Source organism: Bufo gargarizans, chromosome 8 (assembly GCF_014858855.1).
Source record: "Bufo gargarizans isolate SCDJY-AF-19 chromosome 8, ASM1485885v1, whole genome shotgun sequence".
NCBI classification, from domain to species: Eukaryota; Metazoa; Chordata; class Amphibia; order Anura; family Bufonidae; genus Bufo; species Bufo gargarizans.
The window spans coordinates 197005857-197027731 of NC_058087.1; the positions used below are offsets into that span (position 1 = coordinate 197005857).

The 21875-nt window shown below is 46.9% G+C and overlaps 1 protein-coding gene across 1 annotated transcript; it reads right to left on the bottom strand.

Annotated features, from left to right (window-relative positions):
* Positions 1-201: 201 nt before the first annotated feature.
* LOC122944494 (up-regulator of cell proliferation-like) lies at positions 202-20723 on the bottom strand. The gene is made up of 4 exons (XM_044302836.1): positions 20637-20723; positions 17402-17975; positions 16232-16526; positions 202-4855 (listed from the first exon to the last, which is right to left on the bottom strand). Exons 3-4 carry the CDS (start codon positions 16500-16502, stop codon positions 981-983), a joined length of 4146 nt encoding a protein of 1381 aa, XP_044158771.1. The 5' UTR covers positions 16503-16526; positions 17402-17975; positions 20637-20723; the 3' UTR covers positions 202-980.
* Between the last annotated feature and the right edge of the window lie 1152 nt (positions 20724-21875).

Sequence of the window (21875 nt, forward strand, 5' to 3'; positions counted from 1 at the left end):
AATAAACATGATATATTATTGTATAAGGCTACATTCACACGAACGTGGTGTTTTGCGGATCAGCAAATTGCGTGTCCGCAAAAGAAGTTCGGGTTTGGGTACCAAACATGCGCGATTTTTCTCACGCGAGTGCAACGCATTACAATGTTTTGCACTCGCGCAGAAAAATCGCGGGTGTTCCCGTAATGCACACGCATATTTTCCCGCAACGCCCGTCTGAAAGAGGCCTTATTCTCTCTTTTTTACTTTTATAGTCTGTGTCCTTAAAGGGTTAAATAAAAAAGAATATGAAAAGGGTTAATCCCGACATTATGTGTTTATTACTGTCACAAACCATATAAAAATCTTGCCGTGTGAATAAATCCTTATTCATGGATAACTTTCTAATAAGCTTTGTGTTTTAAGTGCTTGCTGTTGGTGAATTGAAACCTGTCCTAAGGCGTCTTTCAGCTGAACATCTGATAGACTTGTATCCTGTCTGTTTCTGGAATGGCGGCCATTACAGCTTCTATAGATGTCCCCTATAGAAGCCTTCCCGGTTGTACATTGATTCTTAGGTATGATGGCTGATCAGTGATCCAGGTCTACCAGCATTCGTCTTTACATGGCTGAATGGAAGATGAAGGATCGTTACTACGATCGTTTGTCCCCCATTCACTTTGCATATTGTTGGCAGCACATTCCTCTTTACACAGGACAATGTGCTACCGACAAATTGCCATTTTGGTGCCTCATGAAAGATGTGATCACCCAACAAAAAAGAGGCAATAATTCTGATCATCAGTCCATGCAAAAGAGCCTTTAGTTGTCCCGTTTATCAATGATTTACCAGTCAAAAGTCTAATACAAACAAGTGACAACTTGGAGGTTTCTATCTACTAGTATTTAGATGGCATTGCTCCTAAAACTCTTCCCTTCTCCACACGAGGATGCCCTGGCCAACCTGATGACCCATTGTCCAGTGTATCTTAGTATATTACTTAAGAGCACCCCATGTAAAGCTGCTCGATGCTCTTGGAACTGAATTCTTCCTGAATTTGTTTTTCTATTTTTTTTACAAAAAAGTCAAGATAGGAAGAGCATTGAGGAGCATTCGATACAGTGACACAGAAAGGGGCATTCGCAATATTATCTCTTCCACCTGATATTCCATCTTCCAGTACTGACCACACTGATGCTAAGAGGTCCCTAAAATTCCCACTTTTCAGGACGTCTGGGTGGTTTAGCACCTTCCTGATGTCCTCTATAACTGAAGAAATGATGTTTGCTAATAGGATCTGAATCTTATTTTGATCTGTGTAATGATTACAAATATTCTCCAGAGTGTCTTCTACTGGAGCATGATGAACGCACCTCAGTTCACGCGAAGCCTCAGTGGGGCTCCGCCTGCTCTTCATCACTGCACACATATGGTTTGTATATTCATTGGTAAATTTATGTTGGAACATTTTCTTGACTTTTAGTTCCACCGCCGGCTTCAACCAATCTTGACAATAGTTTTTGGCAATCCTTTTATCTTGTAGTATTTGCTCTAGGTAATTTATTCCTTTCGCTCTGTAGTCAACAACATTCTGTTCAAAACATTCTCCTAAGAAGTCATCATGCATCTTCTGAAAATGTGGAGCAAATTGTGCCAAAATTTGGAGCTTGAGATTTAGTTCAAACGGGACTGCATAAGGCACGGTGTCATCACGGATCACTTTATTAACCATGTTCAGCAGGGTCATGCCATGCAGCGGGTCATACACTGTTTCTGACTCAACCACTTTCTGGACATATTTATCAGATTTGTTGAACAAGAACCTGATGGCGCTGAGCCTTTTGTTGTGGCAGGCTAGACAGTTTTCCATGTGGTCACATTTCCCCCGCAAAAAAGATTTGTTGACATCATATGTGAAATCTGCAGGAACATATTCTGACAAACTGCTGATACCGTGGATGAGTTCTGTGACTAAGCTCCCTTTGGTCCTCATATCTTGTCTCAGGAGTTGTAAAAATTCCTCCTCGACATTTTGATGCTTCAGTATCATGGACTTATATTTGGCAAAAGAATTATTCCAGTAGAATGTCACATCGATGTTAATTTCATCAGGGTCCTGTTCTTCTCGGGAGAAATCCTCCACAATTGTATTTACTAATCCGAACCTTAAAGGTTTAATTTTGGAACACTTTGTCGTGTAGTTAGCTTCCATCTGACTCTTAAGGTTTTTCATCTTCTCCATAAACTCAACTTCAAACTTCCTTGCTATGTAAGAATGCGTATTTTCAGAATTTTCTGTGAAATAGACCTGTAAGGATTCTTGCATCATCATTGCCTCTTCATTAAGCATTCTCAATACATCTTGGACTAATAAACTTGTATGCAGTTCACCAGCAGGTTGTGAGTAGGCCCAGTCTTCTAGGGTGGCCCACCTCCTGTGCACTTTTCTACGCAGATTCCATTCCAGTTCCAGGAACCTTTCATAGAGCTCAGTGTATATCTTTCCTTCTAAAATATTCTTGAATCTGAAGATGTAATTTTCATATTTCACTGAATTCCATAGAGCCTTGATATCACCAGCAAAGCTATGCACATCGCGAAAGCTGCCGGGTTGAGATATATATTTTATCTCTTGCAGTAGATATTGTTTTAACTCTACAACTTTGGTACTATAACAAGAAGTTTCAAGATCAAAGGGAGGAATGATCCAGTAACCACCCAAAATCTTGCATTCTATGGTATCATTATACTGGAGGAAGTTGCTGTTTTTTTCAATTTGTAGACGTAGCATTTCCTCGTCTTCTATCATGGTTATGTCTTCAGGACATGCCCCTTTGATAATCTGATAGACCAACAGACAATTGGGATTTTGCCCAGTTGCTTTCATCCTAAGTAATGCATGAACCACAATCTGCAGTGTATCTAGCATTTCTGAGGTACTTCCCAAAGCCATGTTGATTATTGCAATATCACTCAACCCAACCACTAGTGTCGCCAACTCATTGTCATGATCAAAGCTGTCCTGAGCTGAAGCTCTATCAAGATCTCGTAATCCTTCACAGTCAATCACCACAAGGTAGTCACAGCCTAAGTCTTTCTCTTCCACCTTAATAAGACTCATTACAGCTCCTCGTGTGCATTGTCTATGGGTCATAGGGAACTGTAGACCAAACATGGTGTTCAGCAGAGTGGACTTCCCTGTCCCTTGAACCCCTAGTACAGATATCACTCTCATTCTGCATTTCCCTTTTGTTCTGGTGTCCAGCTCTGACAGGACATCAGTGATCCACTTCAGGTGTATGTTGGGGGTGTCTCCATCAATGAGCTCAAGCGGAATTCCTTGAAGGAGGAGATCTGCAGCTGCTTTAGGACATTTAGCAAACAGTCTTGTGCTTACTGCGATAACTTCTGCTTCATACATCTGCGCAATCTTACAAAACACATCTTCTTGTAATATCTCACTTACTGTGGAGCTTGTGGAGAATGTTTGAAACTTTATCCATTGAAGGAAATATTTTTGCTCTTCTTTGTTCATGAAAGTAAATGTGTAACATAGATTGGTCATTATATCACTGTGATTATTGCCATTTTTAACCTGGAGATCATACATATTTAGCTTGGATTTATAGTCCATTGTGTGAAGTTCTCCTTGGTCTCTCAGTCGACATAACTCTTTTTCGATTTCTGAGATTAGCATTTTTCGATTTTTCTGCTGCTTTATGTTTCCTTCGTTATATTCTGCTGCATTTATAATATCGGTGGTGAGGTCCAGAGAGTGCAATCTTGCATACTCACAGCCAGGTTGGTTTTCATCACTACAGAAGTCAAGTTTTGAGGCCACCACCGACATTTCGCTCAGTGTCATCTGTTTAGGAGAGCTTTGCATTATATTTCTTAGGATAAGCTGTAAGTTTTCTTGAAAGTTCTCATGAGATTCCACCAGAACATTCTGCTCATCTAATCTGAAGTCTGAAAATTGGCTACAAAACCTGCTTGAATGTTGGTTGAGTTGGTCTTGAACTATGAAATAGTAATTTTTCCTATCTCCCTCGGCCTTTAATAACAGGTTCCACTGTTGATCAGTCATATTTTCTGCAATTATGAACACTGCAGAGGACACATTTGTTAAAAAGTGGAACTGCTTCATATTGGACTGCAAGTCTCCATATAGGTTGGTCACTGCAAAAGGTGCATTGAGTAGCGTCAAGTTTGTTTGGACAGAAGGGAAATACCAAGATATTTCCACCAAACCATCTGAGAGACATCTTGGCATATCACCCCAACGCATCACATCATCCTGATTTCTCTGTTGAACTTTCGGTAGAGTTTGATGGATAATCTTGGCTATGGACTTACATCTACATTCCCCTAGACTTATGAAGGAAAAAACTGGCAAAGGGATGTTCACTACACTGTCTTCAATAAATGCACTATGGTTGATCGATGGTTTCATAACACCTCTCATTGCCCACAACAGAAATGTGCCGTCTCTGCATTCACCAGCAGGAAGCAGCAGAGGAACAGGCACCTGGCACATGGACATCCGCCGTATAATCTCTTGTCGTAGAAAATTGTCCGAGCAATGGAGGAGAGCGCAGAGAACATCTAAAGGGTGGACGCATCCTGATATGTTGTCTGAAGTTTTCTGCTCTGAATGAGCAGCTTCACGGTTGGAGTCAACGCTTCTGAAAGCTTCTTGCATATTCAATGCCATGAGATGTCTTAGAAAGTTCATAGAAATGTCCTTCATGGAATGACAGGAAACATCGGATAGTTCTCCACAAAGAAGACTCTGGACACTGGAAAGTGTCAGCTTGTGTTGGAGAAATTCACCTAGACCCAAGTCTTCAACTGCCAGCTCGAACATCGCCTTGTCTGGAAAAAACAAAAACAAAAAGTAAGAATTTATTCAAATCACAATGATCCTGCTACCAAGAACAGCTGATTATACATTTTTAAAGAACACTTGATTGATTCATGATGTGTTCAAGTAAAGTTGAGTCTTCCCATCATGAGTGAACCCCGAGACGCTGCATACAATAAGTGGGATATTTGATATATGGCATCAGGTGGAACCTTCATTATGTCAACTGATGATTTAGCTCATGTAATTAGAGTTGAGCGAACACCTGGATGTTCGGGTTCGAGAAGTTCGGCCGAACATCCCGGAAATGTTCGGGTTCGGGATCCGAACCCGATCCGAACTTCGTCCCGAACCCGAACCCCATTGAAGTCAATGGGGACCCGAACTTTTCGGCACTAAAAAGGCTGTAAAACAGCCCAGGAAAGAGCTAGAGGGCTGCAAAAGGCAGCAACATGTAGGTAAATCCCCTGCAAACAAATGTGGATAGGGAAATGAATTAAAATAAAAATTAAATAAATAAAAATTAACCAAAATCAATTGGAGAGAGGTTCCATAGCAGAGAATCTGGCTTCCCGTCACCCACCACTGGAACAGTCCATTCTCAGATATTTAGGCCCCGGCACCCAGGCAGAGGAGAGAGGTCCCGTAACAGAGAATCTGTCTTCATGTCAGCAGAGAATTAGTCTGCATGTCATAGCAGAGAATGAGGCTTCACGTCAGCCACCACTGCAACAGTCCATTGGCATATATTTAGGCCCAGCACCCAGGCAGAGGAGGGAGGTCCCGTAACAGAGAATCTGTCTTCATGTCAGCAGAGAATTAGTCTGCATGTCATAGCAGAGAATGAGGTTTCACGTCAGCCACCACTGCAACAGTCCATTGGCATATATTTAGGCCCAGCACACACACAGGCAGAGGAGAGAGGTCCCGTAACAGAGAATCTGGCTTCATGTCAGCAGAGAATCAGTCTGCATGTCATAGCAGAGAATGAGGCTTCACGTCAGCCACCACTGCAACAGTCCATTGGCATATATTTAGGCCTAGCACACAGGCAGAGCAGAAAGGTCCCGTAACAGACAATCTGGCTTCATGTCAGCAGAGAATCAGTCTTCATATCATAGCAGAGAATCAGGCTTCACGTCACCCACCACTGCAACAGTCCATTGGCATATATTTAGGCCCAGCACCCAGGCAGAGGAGAGAGGTCCCGTAACAGAGGATCTGGCTTCATGTCAGCAGAGAATCAGTCTTCATATCATAGCAGAGAATCAGGCTTCACGTCACCCACCACTGTAAGAGTCAATTTTCATAAATTTAGGCCCAGAACCCAGGCAGAGGAGAAAGGTCCCGTAACAGACAATCTGGCTTCATGTCAGCAGAGAATCAGTCTTCATATCATAGCAGAGAATCAGGCTTCACGTCACCCACCACTGTAAGAGTCAATTTTCATAAATTTAGGCCCAGAACCCAGGCAGAGGAGAAAGGTCCCGTAACAGACAATCTGGCTTCATGTCAGCAGAGAATCAGTCTTCATATCATAGCAGAGAATCAGGCTTCACGTCACCCACCACTGTAAGAGTCAATTTTCATAAATTTAGGCCCAGAACCCAGGCAGAGGAGAAAGGTCCCGTAACAGACAATCTGGCTTCATGTCAGCAGAGAATCAGTCTTCATATCATAGCAGAGAATCAGGCTTCACGTCACCCACCACTGTAAGAGTCAATTTTCATAAATTTAGGCCCAGAACCCAGGCAGAGGAGAAAGGTCCCGTAACAGACAATCTGGCTTCATGTCAGCAGAGAATCAGTCTTCATATCATAGCAGAGAATCAGGCTTCACGTCACCCACCACTGTAAGAGTCAATTTTCATAAATTTAGGCCCAGAACCCAGGCAGAGGAGAAAGGTCCCGTAACAGACAATCTGGCTTCATGTCAGCAGAGAATCAGTCTTCATATCATAGCAGAGAATCAGGCTTCACGTCACCCACCACTGTAAGAGTCAATTTTCATAAATTTAGGCCCAGAACCCAGGCAGAGGAGAAAGGTCCCGTAACAGACAATCTGGCTTCATGTCAGCAGAGAATCAGTCTTCATATCATAGCAGAGAATCAGGCTTCACGTCACCCACCACTGTAAGAGTCAATTTTCATAAATTTAGGCCCAGAACCCAGGTAGAGGAGAAAGGTCCCGTAACAGACAATCTGGCTTCATGACAGCAGAGAATCAGTCTGCATGTCATAGCAGAGAATCAGGCTTCACGTCAGCCACCACTGCAACAGTCCATTGTCATAAATTTAGGCCCAGCACCCAGGCAGAGGAGAGAGGTCCCGTAACAGAGGATCTGGCTTCATGTCAGCAGAGAATCAGTCTGCATGTCATAGCAGAGAATGAGGCTTCACGTCAGCCACCACTGCAACAGTCCATTGGCATATATTTAGGCCCAGCACACACACAGGCAGAGGAGAGAGGTCCCGTAACAGACAATCTGGCTTCATGTCAGCAGAGAATTAGTCTGCATGTCATAGCAGAGAATGAGGCTTCACGTCACCCACCACTGCAACAGTCCATTGGCATATATTCAGGCCCAGCACCCAGGCAGAGGAGAGAGGTCCCGTAACAGAGGATCTGGCTTCATGTCAGCAGAGAATCAGTCTGCATGTCATAGCAGAGAATGAGGCTTCACGTCAGCCACCACTGCAACAGTCCATTGTCATAAATTTAGGCCCAGCACCCAGGCAGAGGAGAGAGGTCCCGTAAAAGAGGATCTGGCTTCATGTCAGCAGAGAATCAGTCTGCATGTCATAGCAGAGAATCAGGCTTCACGTCAGCCACCACTGCAACAGTCCATTGTCATAAATTTAGGCCCAGCACCCAGGCAGAGGAGAGAGGTCCCGTAAAAGAGGATCTGGCTTCATGTCAGCAGAGAATCAGTCTGCATGTCATAGCAGAGAATCAGGCTTCACGTCAGCCACCACTGCAACAGTCCATTGTCATAAATTTAGGCCCAGCACCCAGGCAGAGGAGAGAGGTCCCGTAACAGAGGATCTGGCTTCATGTCAGCAGAGAATCAGTCTGCATGTCATAGCAGAGAATCAGGCTTCACGTCAGCCACCACTGCAACAGTCCATTGTCATAAATTTAGGCCCAGCACCCAGGCAGAGGAGAGAGGTCCCGTAACAGACAATCTGGCTTCATGTCAGCAGAGAATTAGTCTGCATGTCATAGCAGAGAATCAGGCTTCATGTCAGCCACCACTGCAACAGTCCATTGGCATATATTTAGGCCTAGCACACAGGCAGAGGAGAGGTTCATTCAACTTTGGGTAGCATCGCAATATAATGGTAAAATGAAAATAAAAATAGGATTGAATGAGGAAGTGCCCTGGAGTCCAATAATATATGGTTATGGGGAGGTAGTTAATGTCTAATCTGGACAAGGTACGGACAGGTCCTGTGGGATCCATGCCTGGTTCATTTTTATGAACGTCAGCTTGTCCACATTGGCTGTAGACAGGCGGCTGCGTTTGTCTGTAATGACGCCCCCTGCCGTGCTGAATACACGTTCAGACAAAACGCTGGCTGCCGGGCAGGCCAGCACCTCCAAGGCATAAAAGGCTAGCTCTGGCCACGTGGACAATTTAGAGACCCAGAAGTTGAATGGGGCCGAACCATCAGTCAGTACGTGGAGGGGTGTGCACACGTACTGTTCCACCATGTTAGTGAAATGTTGCCTCCTGCTAACACGTTGCGTATCAGGTGGTGGTGCAGTTAGCTGTGGCGTGTTGACAAAAGTTTTCCACATCTCTGCCATGCTAACCCTGCCCTCAGAGGAGCTGGCCGTGACACAGCTGCCTTGGCGACCTCTTGCTCCTCCTCTGCCTTGGCCTTGGGCTTCCACTTGTTCCCCTGTGACATTTGGGAATGCTCTCAGTAGCGCGTCTACCAACGTGCGCTTGTACTCGCGCATCTTCCTATCACGCTCCAGTGCAGGAAGTAAGGTGGGCACATTGTCTTTGTAGCGTGGATCCAGCAGGGTGGCAACCCAGTAGTCCGCACAGGTTAAAATGTGGGCAACTCTGCTGTCGTTGCGCAGGCACTGCAGCATGTAGTCGCTCATGTGTGCCAGGCTGCCCAGGGGTAAGGACAAGCTGTCCTCTGTGGGAGGCGTATCGTCATCGTCCTGCCTTTCCCCCCAGCCACGCACCAGTGATGGACCCGAGCTGCGTTGGGTGCCACCCCGCTGTGACCATGCTTCATCCTCATCCTCCTCCACCTCCTCCTCATCCTCGTCCTCCTCGTCCTCCAGTAGTGGGCCCTGTCTGGCCACATTTGTACCTGGCCTCTGCTGTTGCCAAAAACCTCCCTCTGAGTCACTTCGAAGAGACTGGCCTGAAAGTGCTAAAAATGACCCCTCTTCCTCCTCCTCCTCCTCCTCCTCCTGGGCCACCTCCTCTTCCATCATCGCCCTAAGTGTTTTCTCAAGGAGACATAGAAGTGGTATTGTAACGCTGATAACGGTGTCATCGCCACTGGCCATGTTGGTGGAGTACTCGAAACAGCGCAACAGGGCACACAGGTCTCGCATGGAGGCCCAGTCATTGGTGGTGAAGTGGTGCTGTTCTGTAGTGCGACTGACCCGTGCGTGCTGCAGCTGAAACTCCACTATGGCCTGCTGCTGCTCGCACAGTCTGTCCAGCATGTGCAAGGTGGAGTTCCACCTGGTGGGCACGTCGCATATGAGGCGGTGAGCGGGAAGGCCGAAGTTACGCTGTAGCGCAGACAGGCGAGCAGCGGCAGGATGTGAACGCCGGAAGCGCGAACAGACGGCCCGCACTTTATGCAGCAGCTCTGACATGTCGGGGTAGTTGTGAATGAACTTCTGCACCACCAAATTCAGCACATGCGCCAAGCAAGGGATGTGCGTCAAATTGGCTAGTCCCAGAGCTGCAACGAGATTTCGCCCATTATCACACACCACCAGGCCGGGCTTGAGGCTCACCGGCAGCAACCACTCGTCGGTCTGTTGTTCAATACCCCGCCACAACTCCTGTGCGGTGTGGGGCCTGTCCCCCAAACATATGAGTTTCAGAATGGCCTGCTGACGTTTACCCCGGGCTGTGCTGAAGTTGGTGGTGAAGGTGTGTGGCTGACTGGATGAGCAGGTGGAAGAAGAGGAGGAGGAAGCCGAGAAGGAGGAGGTGGCAACAGGAGGCAAAGAATGTTGCCCTGCGATCCTTGGCGGCGGCAGGACGTGCGCCAAACAGCTCTCCGCCTGGGGCCCAGCTGCCACTACATTTACCCAGTGTGCAGTTAGGGAGATATAGCGTCCCTGGCCGTGCTTACTGGTCCACGTATCTGTGGTTAGGTGGACCTTGCTACAGATGGCGTTGCGCAGTGCACACTTGATTTTATCGGATACTTGGTTGTGCAGGGAAGGCACGGCTCTCTTGGAGAAGTAGTGCCGGCTGGGAACAACATACTGTGGGACAGCAAGCGACATGAGCTGTTTGAAGCTGTCTGTGTCCACCAGCCTAAATGACAGCATTTCATAGGCCAGTAGTTTAGAAATGCTGGCATTCAGGGCCAGGGATCGAGGGTGGCTAGGTGGGAATTTACGCTTTCTATCAAATGTTTGTGAGATGGAGAGCTGAACGCTGGCGTGTGACATGGTTGAGACGCTTGGTGACGGAGGTGGTGGTGGTGGTGTTGGTGGTACATCCCCTGTTTGCTGGGCGGCAGGTGCCAACGTTCCTCCAGAGGCGGAGGAAGAGGCCGAGGCGGCAGCAGCAGAATAGGCCGAGGCGGCAGCAGCAGAAGAGGTAGCAGGGGGAGCCTGAGTGACTTCCTTGGTTTTAAGGTGTTTACTCCACTGCAGTTCATGCTTTGCATGCAGGTGCCTGGTCATGCAGGTTGTGCTCAGGTTCAGAACGTTAATGCCTCGCTTCAGGCTCTGATGGCACAGCGTGCAAACCACTCGGGTCTTGTCGTCAGCACATTGTTTGAAGAAGTGCCATGCCAGGGAACTCCTTGAAGCTGCCTTTGGGGTGCTCGGTCCCAGATGGCGGCGGTCAGTAGCAGGCGGAGTCTCTTGGCGGCGGGTGTTCTGCTTTTGCCCACTGCTCCCTCTTTTGCTACGCTGTTGGCTCGGTCTCACCACTGCCTCTTCCTCCGAACTGTGAAAGTCAGTGGCACGACCTTCATTCCATGTGGGGTCTAGGACCTCATCGTCCCCTGCATCGTCTTCCACCCAGTCTTGATCCCTGACCTCCTGTTCAGTCTGCACACTGCAGAAAGACGCAGCAGTTGGCACCTGTGTTTCGTCATCATCAGAGACATGCTGAGGTGGTATTCCCATGTCCTCATCATCAGGAAACATAAGTGGTTGTGCGTCAGTGCATTCTATGTCTTTCACCGCTGGGGAAGGGCTAGGTGGATGCCCTTGGGAAACCCTGCCAGCGGAGTCTTCAAACAGCATAAGAGACTGCTGCATAACTTGAGGCTGAGACAGTTTCCCTGGTATGCATGGGGGTGATGTGACAGACTGATGGGGTTGGTTTTCAGGCGCCATCTGTGCGCTTTCTGCAGAAGACTGGGTGGGAGATAATGTGAACGTGCTGGATCCACTGTCGGCCACCCAATTGACTAATGCCTGTACCTGCTCAGGCCTTACCATCCTTAGAACGGCATTGGGCCCCACCATATATCGCTGTAAATTCTGGCGGCTACTGGGACCTGAGGTAGTTGGTACACTAGGACGTGTGGATGTGGCAGAACGGCCACGTCCTCTCCCAGCACCAGAGGGTCCACTAACACCACCACGACCATGTCCACGTCCGCGTCCCTTACTAGATGTTTTTCTCATTGTTATGGTTCACCACAACAACAAATATATTATTTGGCCCAATGTATTGTATTCAAATTCAGCGGGATATAAATTTGAGGCCTAGTATTTAGGCGCTGGGTGACCGGTATGGATTTAGTGACAGAATTAGACTTGGAAATGCACAGAAGCGTGTGTGTGAAGTTATTCTGAATGACCCAATGTGCACCTTGAATATTATATACCCTTTTTGGGATAGATTTCAAATAGCTCTGATATAGCAGAAACCACTAAATTATGAAATTGCTAAATTGGGAATTGTACTTCAACCCAGAACAAAAAATGTGCTTTGACGGACACTAAATATCTTGCCCAGCAACAACAGTACAGCGGTGGGTAACGAGAGATTTAGAGGGATTTAAATTTGAGGCCTAGTATTTAGGCGCTGGGTGACAGGTATGGGTTTAGTGACAGAATTAGACTTGGAAATACACAGTAGCGGGTGTGTGTGAAGTTATTCTGAATGACCCAATGTGCACCTTCAATATTATATACCCTTTTTGGGATAGATTTCAAATAGCTCTGATATAGCAGGAACCACTAAATTATGAAATTGCTAAATTGGGAATTGTATTTCAACCCAGAACAAGAAATGTGCTTGAACGGACACTAAATAACTCGCCCAGCTACAGCACTAGGGACAGATTTAGCTGGATATAAATTTGAGGCCTAGTATTTAGGCGCTGGGTGACCGGTATGGATTTAGTGACAGAATTAGACTGGGATATGGCCAAAAAATAAACAGACTATTGCTGGTTAAATGCACTTGGTGTGACAGCTTCACCCTGATGTAGGCTTTAGCCAAAAAACAACCACACCATTGAGGGTTAAATGCACTTGGTGACAGGCGCAGCTTGCCCCTGATTTTGTATATGGCCAAAAAATGAACAGACTATTGCTGGTTAAATGCACTTGGTGTGACAGCTTCACCCTGATGTAGGCTTTAGCCAAAAAACAACCACACCATTGAGGGTTAAATGCACTTGGTGACAGGCGCAGCTTGCCCCTGATTTTGTATATGGCCAAAAAATGAACAGACTATTGCTGGTTAAATGCACTTGGTGTGACAGCTTCACCCTGATGTAGGCTTTAGCCAAAAAACAACCACACCATTGAGGGTTAAATGCACTTGGTGACAGGCGCAGCTTGCCCCTGATTTTGTATATGGCCAAAAAATGAACAGACTATTGCTGGTTAAATGCACTTGGTGTGACAGCTTCACCCTGATGTAGGCTTTAGCCAAAAAACAACCACACCATTGAGGGTTAAATGCACTTGGTCGCAGCTTGTGCTGGCGCACCACAAGACACAAAATGGCCGCCGATCACCCCAGAAAAATGAGACTGACAAACGGTCTGTGCAGCCTAAAAACAGTGAGCAATTGAGGATCAGCAGCTCAATGATCCACAGCTGCAGATCGATCAGTTAATCAAGTCCTTTGGAGGAGTTAATCTGCCTAATCTCGCCCTACTGTCGCAGCCGCAACCTCTCCCTACGCTAATCAGAGCAGAGTGACGGGCGGCGCTATGTGACTCCAGCTTAAATAGAGGCTGGGTCACATGGTGCTCTGGCCAATCACAGCCATGCCAATAGTAGGCATGGCTGTGATGGCCTCTTGGGGCAAGTAGTATGACGCTTGTTGATTGGCTGCTTTGCAGCCTTTCAAAAAGCGCCAAGAAAGCGTCACAAAAGCGCGAAGAAAGCGACGAACACCGAACCCGAACCCGGACTTTTACGAAAATGTCCGGGTTCGGGTCCGTGTCACGGACACCCCAAAATTCGGTACGAACCCGAACTATACAGTTCGAGTTCGCTCATCCCTACATGTAATGCATTTTCCTATTCCAATCATCCTACTGTATGGGCATGAACGACCATTAATACGATCATTAGTTTGCATTTATCAGTAGCATTTTCCCTGTTACCATGGGACAATGTTTTGCTGTCATGGATGTTTACTCGAGCAATGATCATCAATAGCAGTTGCAGCAGCCTCGGCCTGTGCTCTCCCCATCAGGTGCGATGCAGTGACATCATCATGCCTCCTGGGCTGAGTAGAAGACCATTGGATGAGGATCATTCTTCTGCCTGTCTTCAGCCTATGGGCTCTTCTACTCAGTCCACCAATTGTAATGATGTCATGAATGTGCTCCATTCATCAGAGGAACAGGGATAGGTGAGTATTACTTTTTTTTATTTATTAACATCACAGAGGCTTCAAGTTAGTAATACTACACAACAAATGTTGATCATCCAGAGGAACATTAGGAAAAGAGACCTAGTCGGGGGGGGGGGGGGGGGCTAAAAATGTCACAGGAGGAGGAGGAAGAGGGAAAAACAAAAGCCATTTACTCGCCGCTCTCACATTCCCTTCCAAATGACCCATATATTGTATTCTTCACCAACGGATCCCCAAACCTAGGAGCATCCCTCCCAAGGTGGCCCATTATCATACTCTCCTACTTCCCACCCACTGTCATCTATTTTTTTTTTATTATAATTGGTTTTTCTCCATCCTCCCCTTTTTTTGGATAGAGAGGCAGTGGATGCTTAATATGTTCAGTTCTCCATGTACTGATCCCTTTAGGAAATATCTATAGAGGAGTAAAACATAGAGATAATTGGGCTTTAGATATTTGAAGTGACTGTTAGATATAACTATGGCAAAACATACAGGTGGAAAGAGAGGGAAGGCCTGGATGAGTTCTGCAAACACCACCCACCATAAAAAACAGGAACGCTCCAGGGAGCAATGTATAAGTGCTATGGGTAAACAGGCGGCCTCCCGAAATCTCTTCCAGTGGACAGCAAGGAGGATGGGCAGGGGGTGGACGGGGAGTGATGGGAAAATGAGCGAAGACTCTCGAGTGGAGGACAAAAGTCCCAATGTTGCCAAATCTAACGTAATGAAGGCCCTCGTTAATGAAAGAAGACAAACATTCCCCAATTTGCAGGGTATTTCTGCCGAAAATAAACTCTGTAATATGACAATAAAAGATTTGTCTCTGCAAGTTGGGAATATTAAAGAAAACCGGAGACAACTACCTGCAGATATGTACAAATATAAGAGTAGACTGGAGGAGGCTGAAAAAAGAGAAACAGAAGTCAAGGGAATATTAAAAGATTGTAAATCAATGATGGCTGAAAATAAAGAGATAAAGAGCAAGTTACTGGACTTCAAATATATGGAGCTCGGGCTTTCCGGGGTGGGGTGGGGGTATATATCAGAGAGAAGATGATTTACTGAAGTTAATAAAGAGTCCAATACACACTGGTATTTCCAGGTAGGGTAAGGGTCACATGGTTGTTCTCTATCCCCTCTAAGGTCTGGATAAAAATGAGTGACAGTGGGTGGGAAATGGGAAAGTATGATAATGGGCCGCCTTGGGGGGGATGCTGCTAGGTGTAAGGGATCTGGTGGTGAGAAATACACTATATAGGTCATCTGGAAGGGAATGTGAGAGAGGCGAGTGAATGTTTTTTTTTACAGTTTTTTTTCTTCCTCTTCCTCCTTCTCCTTCTGTGGAATTTTTTGCCACAGCTCCCCTTCCCCCGCAGCTCCCCTCCCCTCCCCCCCGGGTTTCACCGTTAGTTAACAAAATAAAAGGGAAAATCCAAACTCGGAAAGTGGGAGAAAAAATTCCAAATGGGATGGAATTTGAAATAAAAACACAATTCCTCCGCCATTTTACGAGTTTTGCTCCCACCCGTTTTTTTTTATACCATTTTGGAGAGTGTGACTTTTTGATCAAATTTTTATTACATTTTGTTGGTTAAGAGAAGCAATGAAAAAATGGCAAATTGGCCATTTTTACCCTCTTTTCCGTTACGCCATTCACCATATTGGAAAAATATTTTAATATTTTAATAGTACAGGCGTTTTTGGATGTTTACATTTTTGGGTATTTATGTATTTATTTAATTTTATTCTACAGAAAGGGGGTGATTGAAACTTTTATATTTTTTTATTTTTATATATATTTTTAACAGTTTTTGTAAACTTTTTTATGATTTTGAAGCTCGTATTTGAGCCTACAAATTATTTGTTTTCAAATTCTGAACAATCATGGGTCTTTTAGATCCATTATTTGTACAGAATTGCTCATTTCTTATGTTGGCCTGCCACCTGCTGGCCAAAATAATAATTGCAGCTTCAGTACCCCGGGTCTCTTCAGAGAGAACCAGTGTATTGAATTCAACTACCTGCATCCTCATTGGCTGCAGAGACGCGCGCTTCCGGGTTTTTCACCCTTTATACCCTTTAGCCTTTAGTGACTATGATCGGCATTATCGCTGGTCGCGGTCATTAGTGGCAGGTCTCTGCTGTTTGAAACAGCGGGGACCTGCCAGCCATGACGCCCCCTGCACACGAGAGCGAGCGCCATGTTTGCCCAAAATATTAACTTATTAGGACAATGAAAGAGGAAGTGAGAATATTTCACGTCAGGAAGCAGTCACACGCTAAGAGAAAACCACAGCGGCCACATCAATCACAGATCTGCACTCACCACCGCTTGGCTCCTTCAGGATATGCAGAATCTTGGGAAACAAATCAGAATTTTTTTTCATATTTTCCAAAAATCCTCGACAAGCGTCTTCCCCTGTGTCAAGTAATATGTTCAGGACTTCTTGTACTTTGTCCCTGGGATTGTCCGTCTGCCCCAGGTCATCATGTCTAAGGGTATAATGGAGAAACATTTCCACCTCCTGTCCCAGACTGGACTGATTTGATTGGAGAATTTTCTGGAAGACGTCGCGCAGTCTCTCCACAGAGTCCATGTCTGTTGGTGTCAGAAGGGAGTTCTGTAAGTAAAAGGAATGGAAAGCGATTACAATAAATGGTTCACATTAAAACTTCACAAAGTAACAGGAAGAGACTGTTGTCAGGCTTCTGGAGGGAAGATGGCTTTAGATATATCCGTATATGGTCCCCCCTTCGTTGTTAGTGGCGCTGCCTCTTTGACATGTGGCGCCTGTGATTGCTGGGCAGTGCTGGAACGCTGGCATATGGAAGGACATGCCATAACAAGCACCAAACCCTTTTAGGACATAAGTGGTGACAGAGTGCCCCCATAACACAGCTAGATAAGTAGTGCTCAGTAGCTGGCCACCTTGCTGTCATTGGAGGTGGTCAGAGCATCACCATTCAGATGATTAAAAGGAGCGGCCCGGTATATAAGCCTCAGATGGTGCCAATTTTAGCAAAGTGCGTGGTGCCAGATGGTGGTCCCGCATCCCCCTGCTGGGGGTGAGAGGAAGGTGGTTCCTGCTGCAGCAGAGGAAGAGCAGCCTGATGGTATGGACCATGGAGCAGAGCAGCATGGACAGCCTGTGTCAGAGGGGCTGCCGCTAAGGACACGGCAGAGAGAAGAAAACAGATGCAGACGTGTGGTGACCACTGGGCCATGGAGCAGGCCACAGACCAGGCCACAGACCAGGCCTATGATGAAAGAGAGGAAAGTACCAGCTGGGTCCCTTAAGAAGAGGAAGTCGGGTAAGTGCCTGCAGAAGAAGAGCAAACCCCCTTGGGAATACTGGAGCAATCGTGGGTTACTGTAACTTTGAATTAGAGGAAACCCTAAGCTTAAGACCACTGAGCGCACCCCCCACCCCCCACCCCCCAGATCCCAATGTGGGCAATGATTGATCTGGAGTCAGTTATAGATACTAGATATTACCGTTAGATGGTAATGAGCTGGCGTCAGGCTTCAGTGGTGCAGCTGGACTCAGGCTTCAGTGGTGCAGGTGGACTCAGGCCTCGGTGGTTCAACTGATATCAGGCTTCAGTAGTGCATCTGGTGTCAGGCTTCAGTGGTGCAGCTGGACTCAGGCTTCAGTGGTGCAACTGACGTCAGGCTTCAGTGGTGCAGCTGGACTCAGGCTTCAGTGGTGCAGGTGGACTCAGGCCTCGGTGGTTCAACTGATATCAGGCTTCGGTAGTGCATCTGGTGTCAGGCTTCAGTGGTGCAGCTGGACTCAGGCTTCAGTGGTGCAGGTGGACTCAGGATTCCGTGGGGCAGCTGGACCCAGGCTTCAGTGGTGCAGCTGTACCCAGGCTTCAGTGGTGCAGCTGGCGTAAGGTTTTAGTGGTGGGGCTGGCATCATTCTTCGGTGGTTCAACCGACATCAGGCTTCAGTGGTGCAGCTGGACCCAGGCTTCAGTTGTGCAGCTGGACCCAGGCTTCAATGGTGCAGCTGGACCCAGGCTTCAGTGGTGCAGCTAGTGTCAGGCTTCAGTAGTGCAGTTGGCTCCTACAATACAAGACACATAAGTTACTGCTCGGGTCACAATGGATACAATGTGACATTCACACTGTGAGGAGCTGGTGTCAGTCTGCAGTAGTGCACCTGGACTCAGGCTTCAGTGGTGCAGCTAGTGTCAGGCTTCAGTAGTGCAGTTGGCTCCTACAATACAAGACACATAAGTTACTGCTCGGGTCACAATGGATACAATGTGACACTCACACTGCGAGGAGCTGGTGTCAGTCTGCAGTAGTAAAGCTGTGAAAACCTGTTTGACGGGATCAAGTCTGCGGCGGGCGCACTGTTTGCGGTTGCTATGGGTTACACATTTCTGCGGTCAGCGCTCCAAAGCTGTGAGGACAAGGCTCCCTCTACCAACATACTGCGGGTACTACAGGGCTGCGGAGTGACCCCTAGCACTCCAATTACTGCACTTACAGTCAAATCAACCCTCATAACCACAGTCAGAGTGCCCCCATAACACAGCTAGAGTGCCCCCATAACAGAGCTAGAGCGCCCTATAGCAGAGCTACAGTGCCCCCATAACACAGCTAGAGTGCCCCCATAACAGAGCTAGAGCGCCCTATAACAGAGCTAGAGTGCCCCATAACAGAGCTAGAGTGCCCCCATAACAGAGCTAGAGTGCCCCCATAACAGAGCTAGAGTGCCTCCACAACAGAGCTAGAGTGCCTCCACAACAGAGCTAGAGTGCCCCCATAACAGAGCTAGAGTACCCTATAACAGAGCTAGAGCGCCCCATAACACAGCTAGAGTGCCCCCATAACACAGCTAGAGTGCCTCCACAACAGAGCTAGAGTGCCTCCACAACAGAGCTAGAGTGCCCTATAACAGAGCTAGAGCGCCCTATAACAGAGCTAGAGCGCCTCCACAACAGAGCTAGAGCGCCCTATAACAGAGCTACAGTGCCCCCATAACAGAGCTACAGTGCCCCCATAACACAGCTAGAGTACCCTATAACACAGCTAGAGTGCCCCATAACACAGCTAGAGTGCCCATAACAGAGCTAGAGTACCCTATAACACAGCTAGAGTGCCCCATAACACAGCTAGAGTGCCCTATAACAGAGCTAGAGTGCCCCCATAACAGAGCTAGAGTGCCCCATAACACAGCTAGAGTACCCTATAACACAGCTAGAGTGCCCCATAACACAGCTAGAGTGCCCTATAACAGAGCTAGAGTGCCCCCATAACAGAGCTAGAGTGCCCCATAACACAGCTAGAGTACCCTATAACACAGCTAGAGTGCCCCATAACACAGCTAGAGTGCCCTATAACAGAGCTAGAGTGCCTCCATTACAGAGCTAGAGTGCCTCCACAACAGAGCTAGAGTGCCCTATAACAGAGCTAGAGTGCCTCCACAACAGAGCTAGAGTGCCCTATAACAGAGCTAGAGTGCCTCCACAACAGAGCTAGAGTGCCTCCATTACAGAGCTAGAGGGACTCCATAACAGAGCTAGAGTGCCCTATAACACAGCTAGAGTGCCCCATAACAGAGCTAGAGTGCCCTTACAACAGAGATAGAGTGCCTCCATAACAGAGCTAGATTGTCCCACAACAGAGCTAGAGTGCCTCCGTAACAGAGCTAGAGTGCCCTATAACAGAGCTAGAGTGCCTTCATAATAGAGATAGAGTGCCCTCGCAAAAGAGATAGAGTACCTCTATAACAGAGCTAGAGTGCCCTTACAACAGAGCTAGAGTGCCTCCATAACAGAGCTAGAGTGCCCTATAACAGAGCTAGAGTACCTCCACAACAGAGCTAGAGTGCCTCCATTACAGAGCTAGAGGGCCTCCATAACAGAGCTAGAGTGCCCTTACAACAGAGATAGAGTGCCTCCATAACAGAGCTAGAGTGCCTCCACAACAGAGCTAGAGTGCCTCCACAACAGAGCTAGAGTGCCTCCATAACAGAGCTAGAGTGCCTCCGCAACAGAGCTAGAGTGCCTCCATAACAGAATCAGATTGAATGCCCATAGAGGTAATGGCTTCAAAGCAGAAGTAGAGTGCCTCCATAACAAAATCAGACAGAGTGCCCCCATAACAGAGCTAGAGTGCCTCAATAACAGAATCTGATCCAGTGCCTCGACAAGAGAGAACAGAACCTATGCCGCCCGGCCTGACTTGTCTTATAGTTTATATCATGTCTTATCCTCCGGTCACATCCAGAGCTGCATTCACACTTCTCCCGGATGTCACTCCCCCGGCAGATTGCTCCACATTGATCCAGGTACAAAGTTTCTAATGCAATCTTTTTAATGACTCCTTGTATCAGTGATGCTTTTGCAGATCTTTACTTGCTGTCAGTGAATAGGAACCTTCATAGTTCTGTCCTGGCCAGGTCGCTGGCATAGTTCTCAGAGCTTGGAAACACTGTAACGATCTCTGCAGCTGTGTGACGAACCAGAACAGACTGTCATTCCCTGCAGGCAAACTATGACGGTTCTCATTCACTGACAACAAGCAGAGATCTTAAAAACCAATAGAAAGATGCAGAACTTTCTATTATACAGTTTGCTTTATATACTGAAGATGCATAAGCTGCAGGCTTCCATCTGGAGGGGCTCTCTGGAGTAATACTCCCAGCATCCTACAATGATAGGAGCTACTCTAGGAATAGATGGAGTTGTGGGATTCAGTGATTTCTGCTCTGTACCTCCAGGGGGCGCACTCTCCATCTCCGTCTCCTCCTAGGTGGACAATGTGGCAGCTCTCAGGTTCTGACTCAGTTCTTCATGGATGCCTCAGGACTGACCCATGGGGGGAAAGTGGCAGTGTCTTCTGCAGAGTCCTCAGGAGACCAGTGTCAGGAGGAGGCGGAGAAAGGCGGCAGAGGAGTTTCATTTCTCAGTTATTACAGAGCTGAAAAGGCCCCGGGCGACTTCCACAATCCAGGAAGCCACAGACCTAAACCTTTACATTAAACCATTGTATGTGGTCAGTGTTACATAGGACTGCAGGTGACATCTACTACATCATCTGTACTCAGAGAGTTATCACTGTGTTATCGGTGGTCTTACATAGGACTGCAGGTGACATCTACTCTATCATCTGTACTCAGAGAGTTATCACTGTGTTATCGGTGGTCTTACATAGGACTGCAGGTGACATCTACTCTATCATCTGTACTCAGAGAGTTATCACTGTGTTATCTGTGGTGTTACATAGGACTGCAGGTGACATCTACTACATTATCTGTACTCAGAGAGTTATCACTGTGTTATCTCAGGTGTTACATAGGACTGCAGGCGACATCTACTCTATCATCTGTACTCGGAGAGTTATCACTGTGTTATCTGTGGTGTTACATAGGACTGCAGGTGACATCTACTACATTATCTGTACTCAGGTTCTCAGGTTCTGACTCAGTTCTTCATGGATGCCTCAGGACTGACCCATGGGGGGAAGGTGGCAGTGTCTTCTACAGAGTCCTCAGGAGACCAGTGTCAGGAGGAGACGGAGAAAGGCGGCAGAGGAGTTTCATTTCTCAGTTATTACAGAGCTGAAAAGGCCCCGGGCGACTTCCACAATCCAGGAAGCCACAGACCTAAACCTTTACATTAAACCATTGTATGTGGTCAGTCTTACATAGGACTGCAGGTGACATCTACTACATCATCTGTACTCAGAGAGTTATCACTGTGTTATCTGTGGTGTTACATAGGACTGCAGGTGACATCTACTACATTATCTGCACTCAGAGTTATCACTGTGCTATCTGTGGTGTTACATAGGACTGCAGGTGACATCTACTACATTATCTGCACTTAGAGAGGTATCACTGTGTTATCTGTGGTGTTACATAGGACTGCAGGTGACATCTACTACATTATCTGCACTCAGAGAGTTATCACTGTGTTATCTGTGGTGTTACATAGGACTGCAGGTAACATCT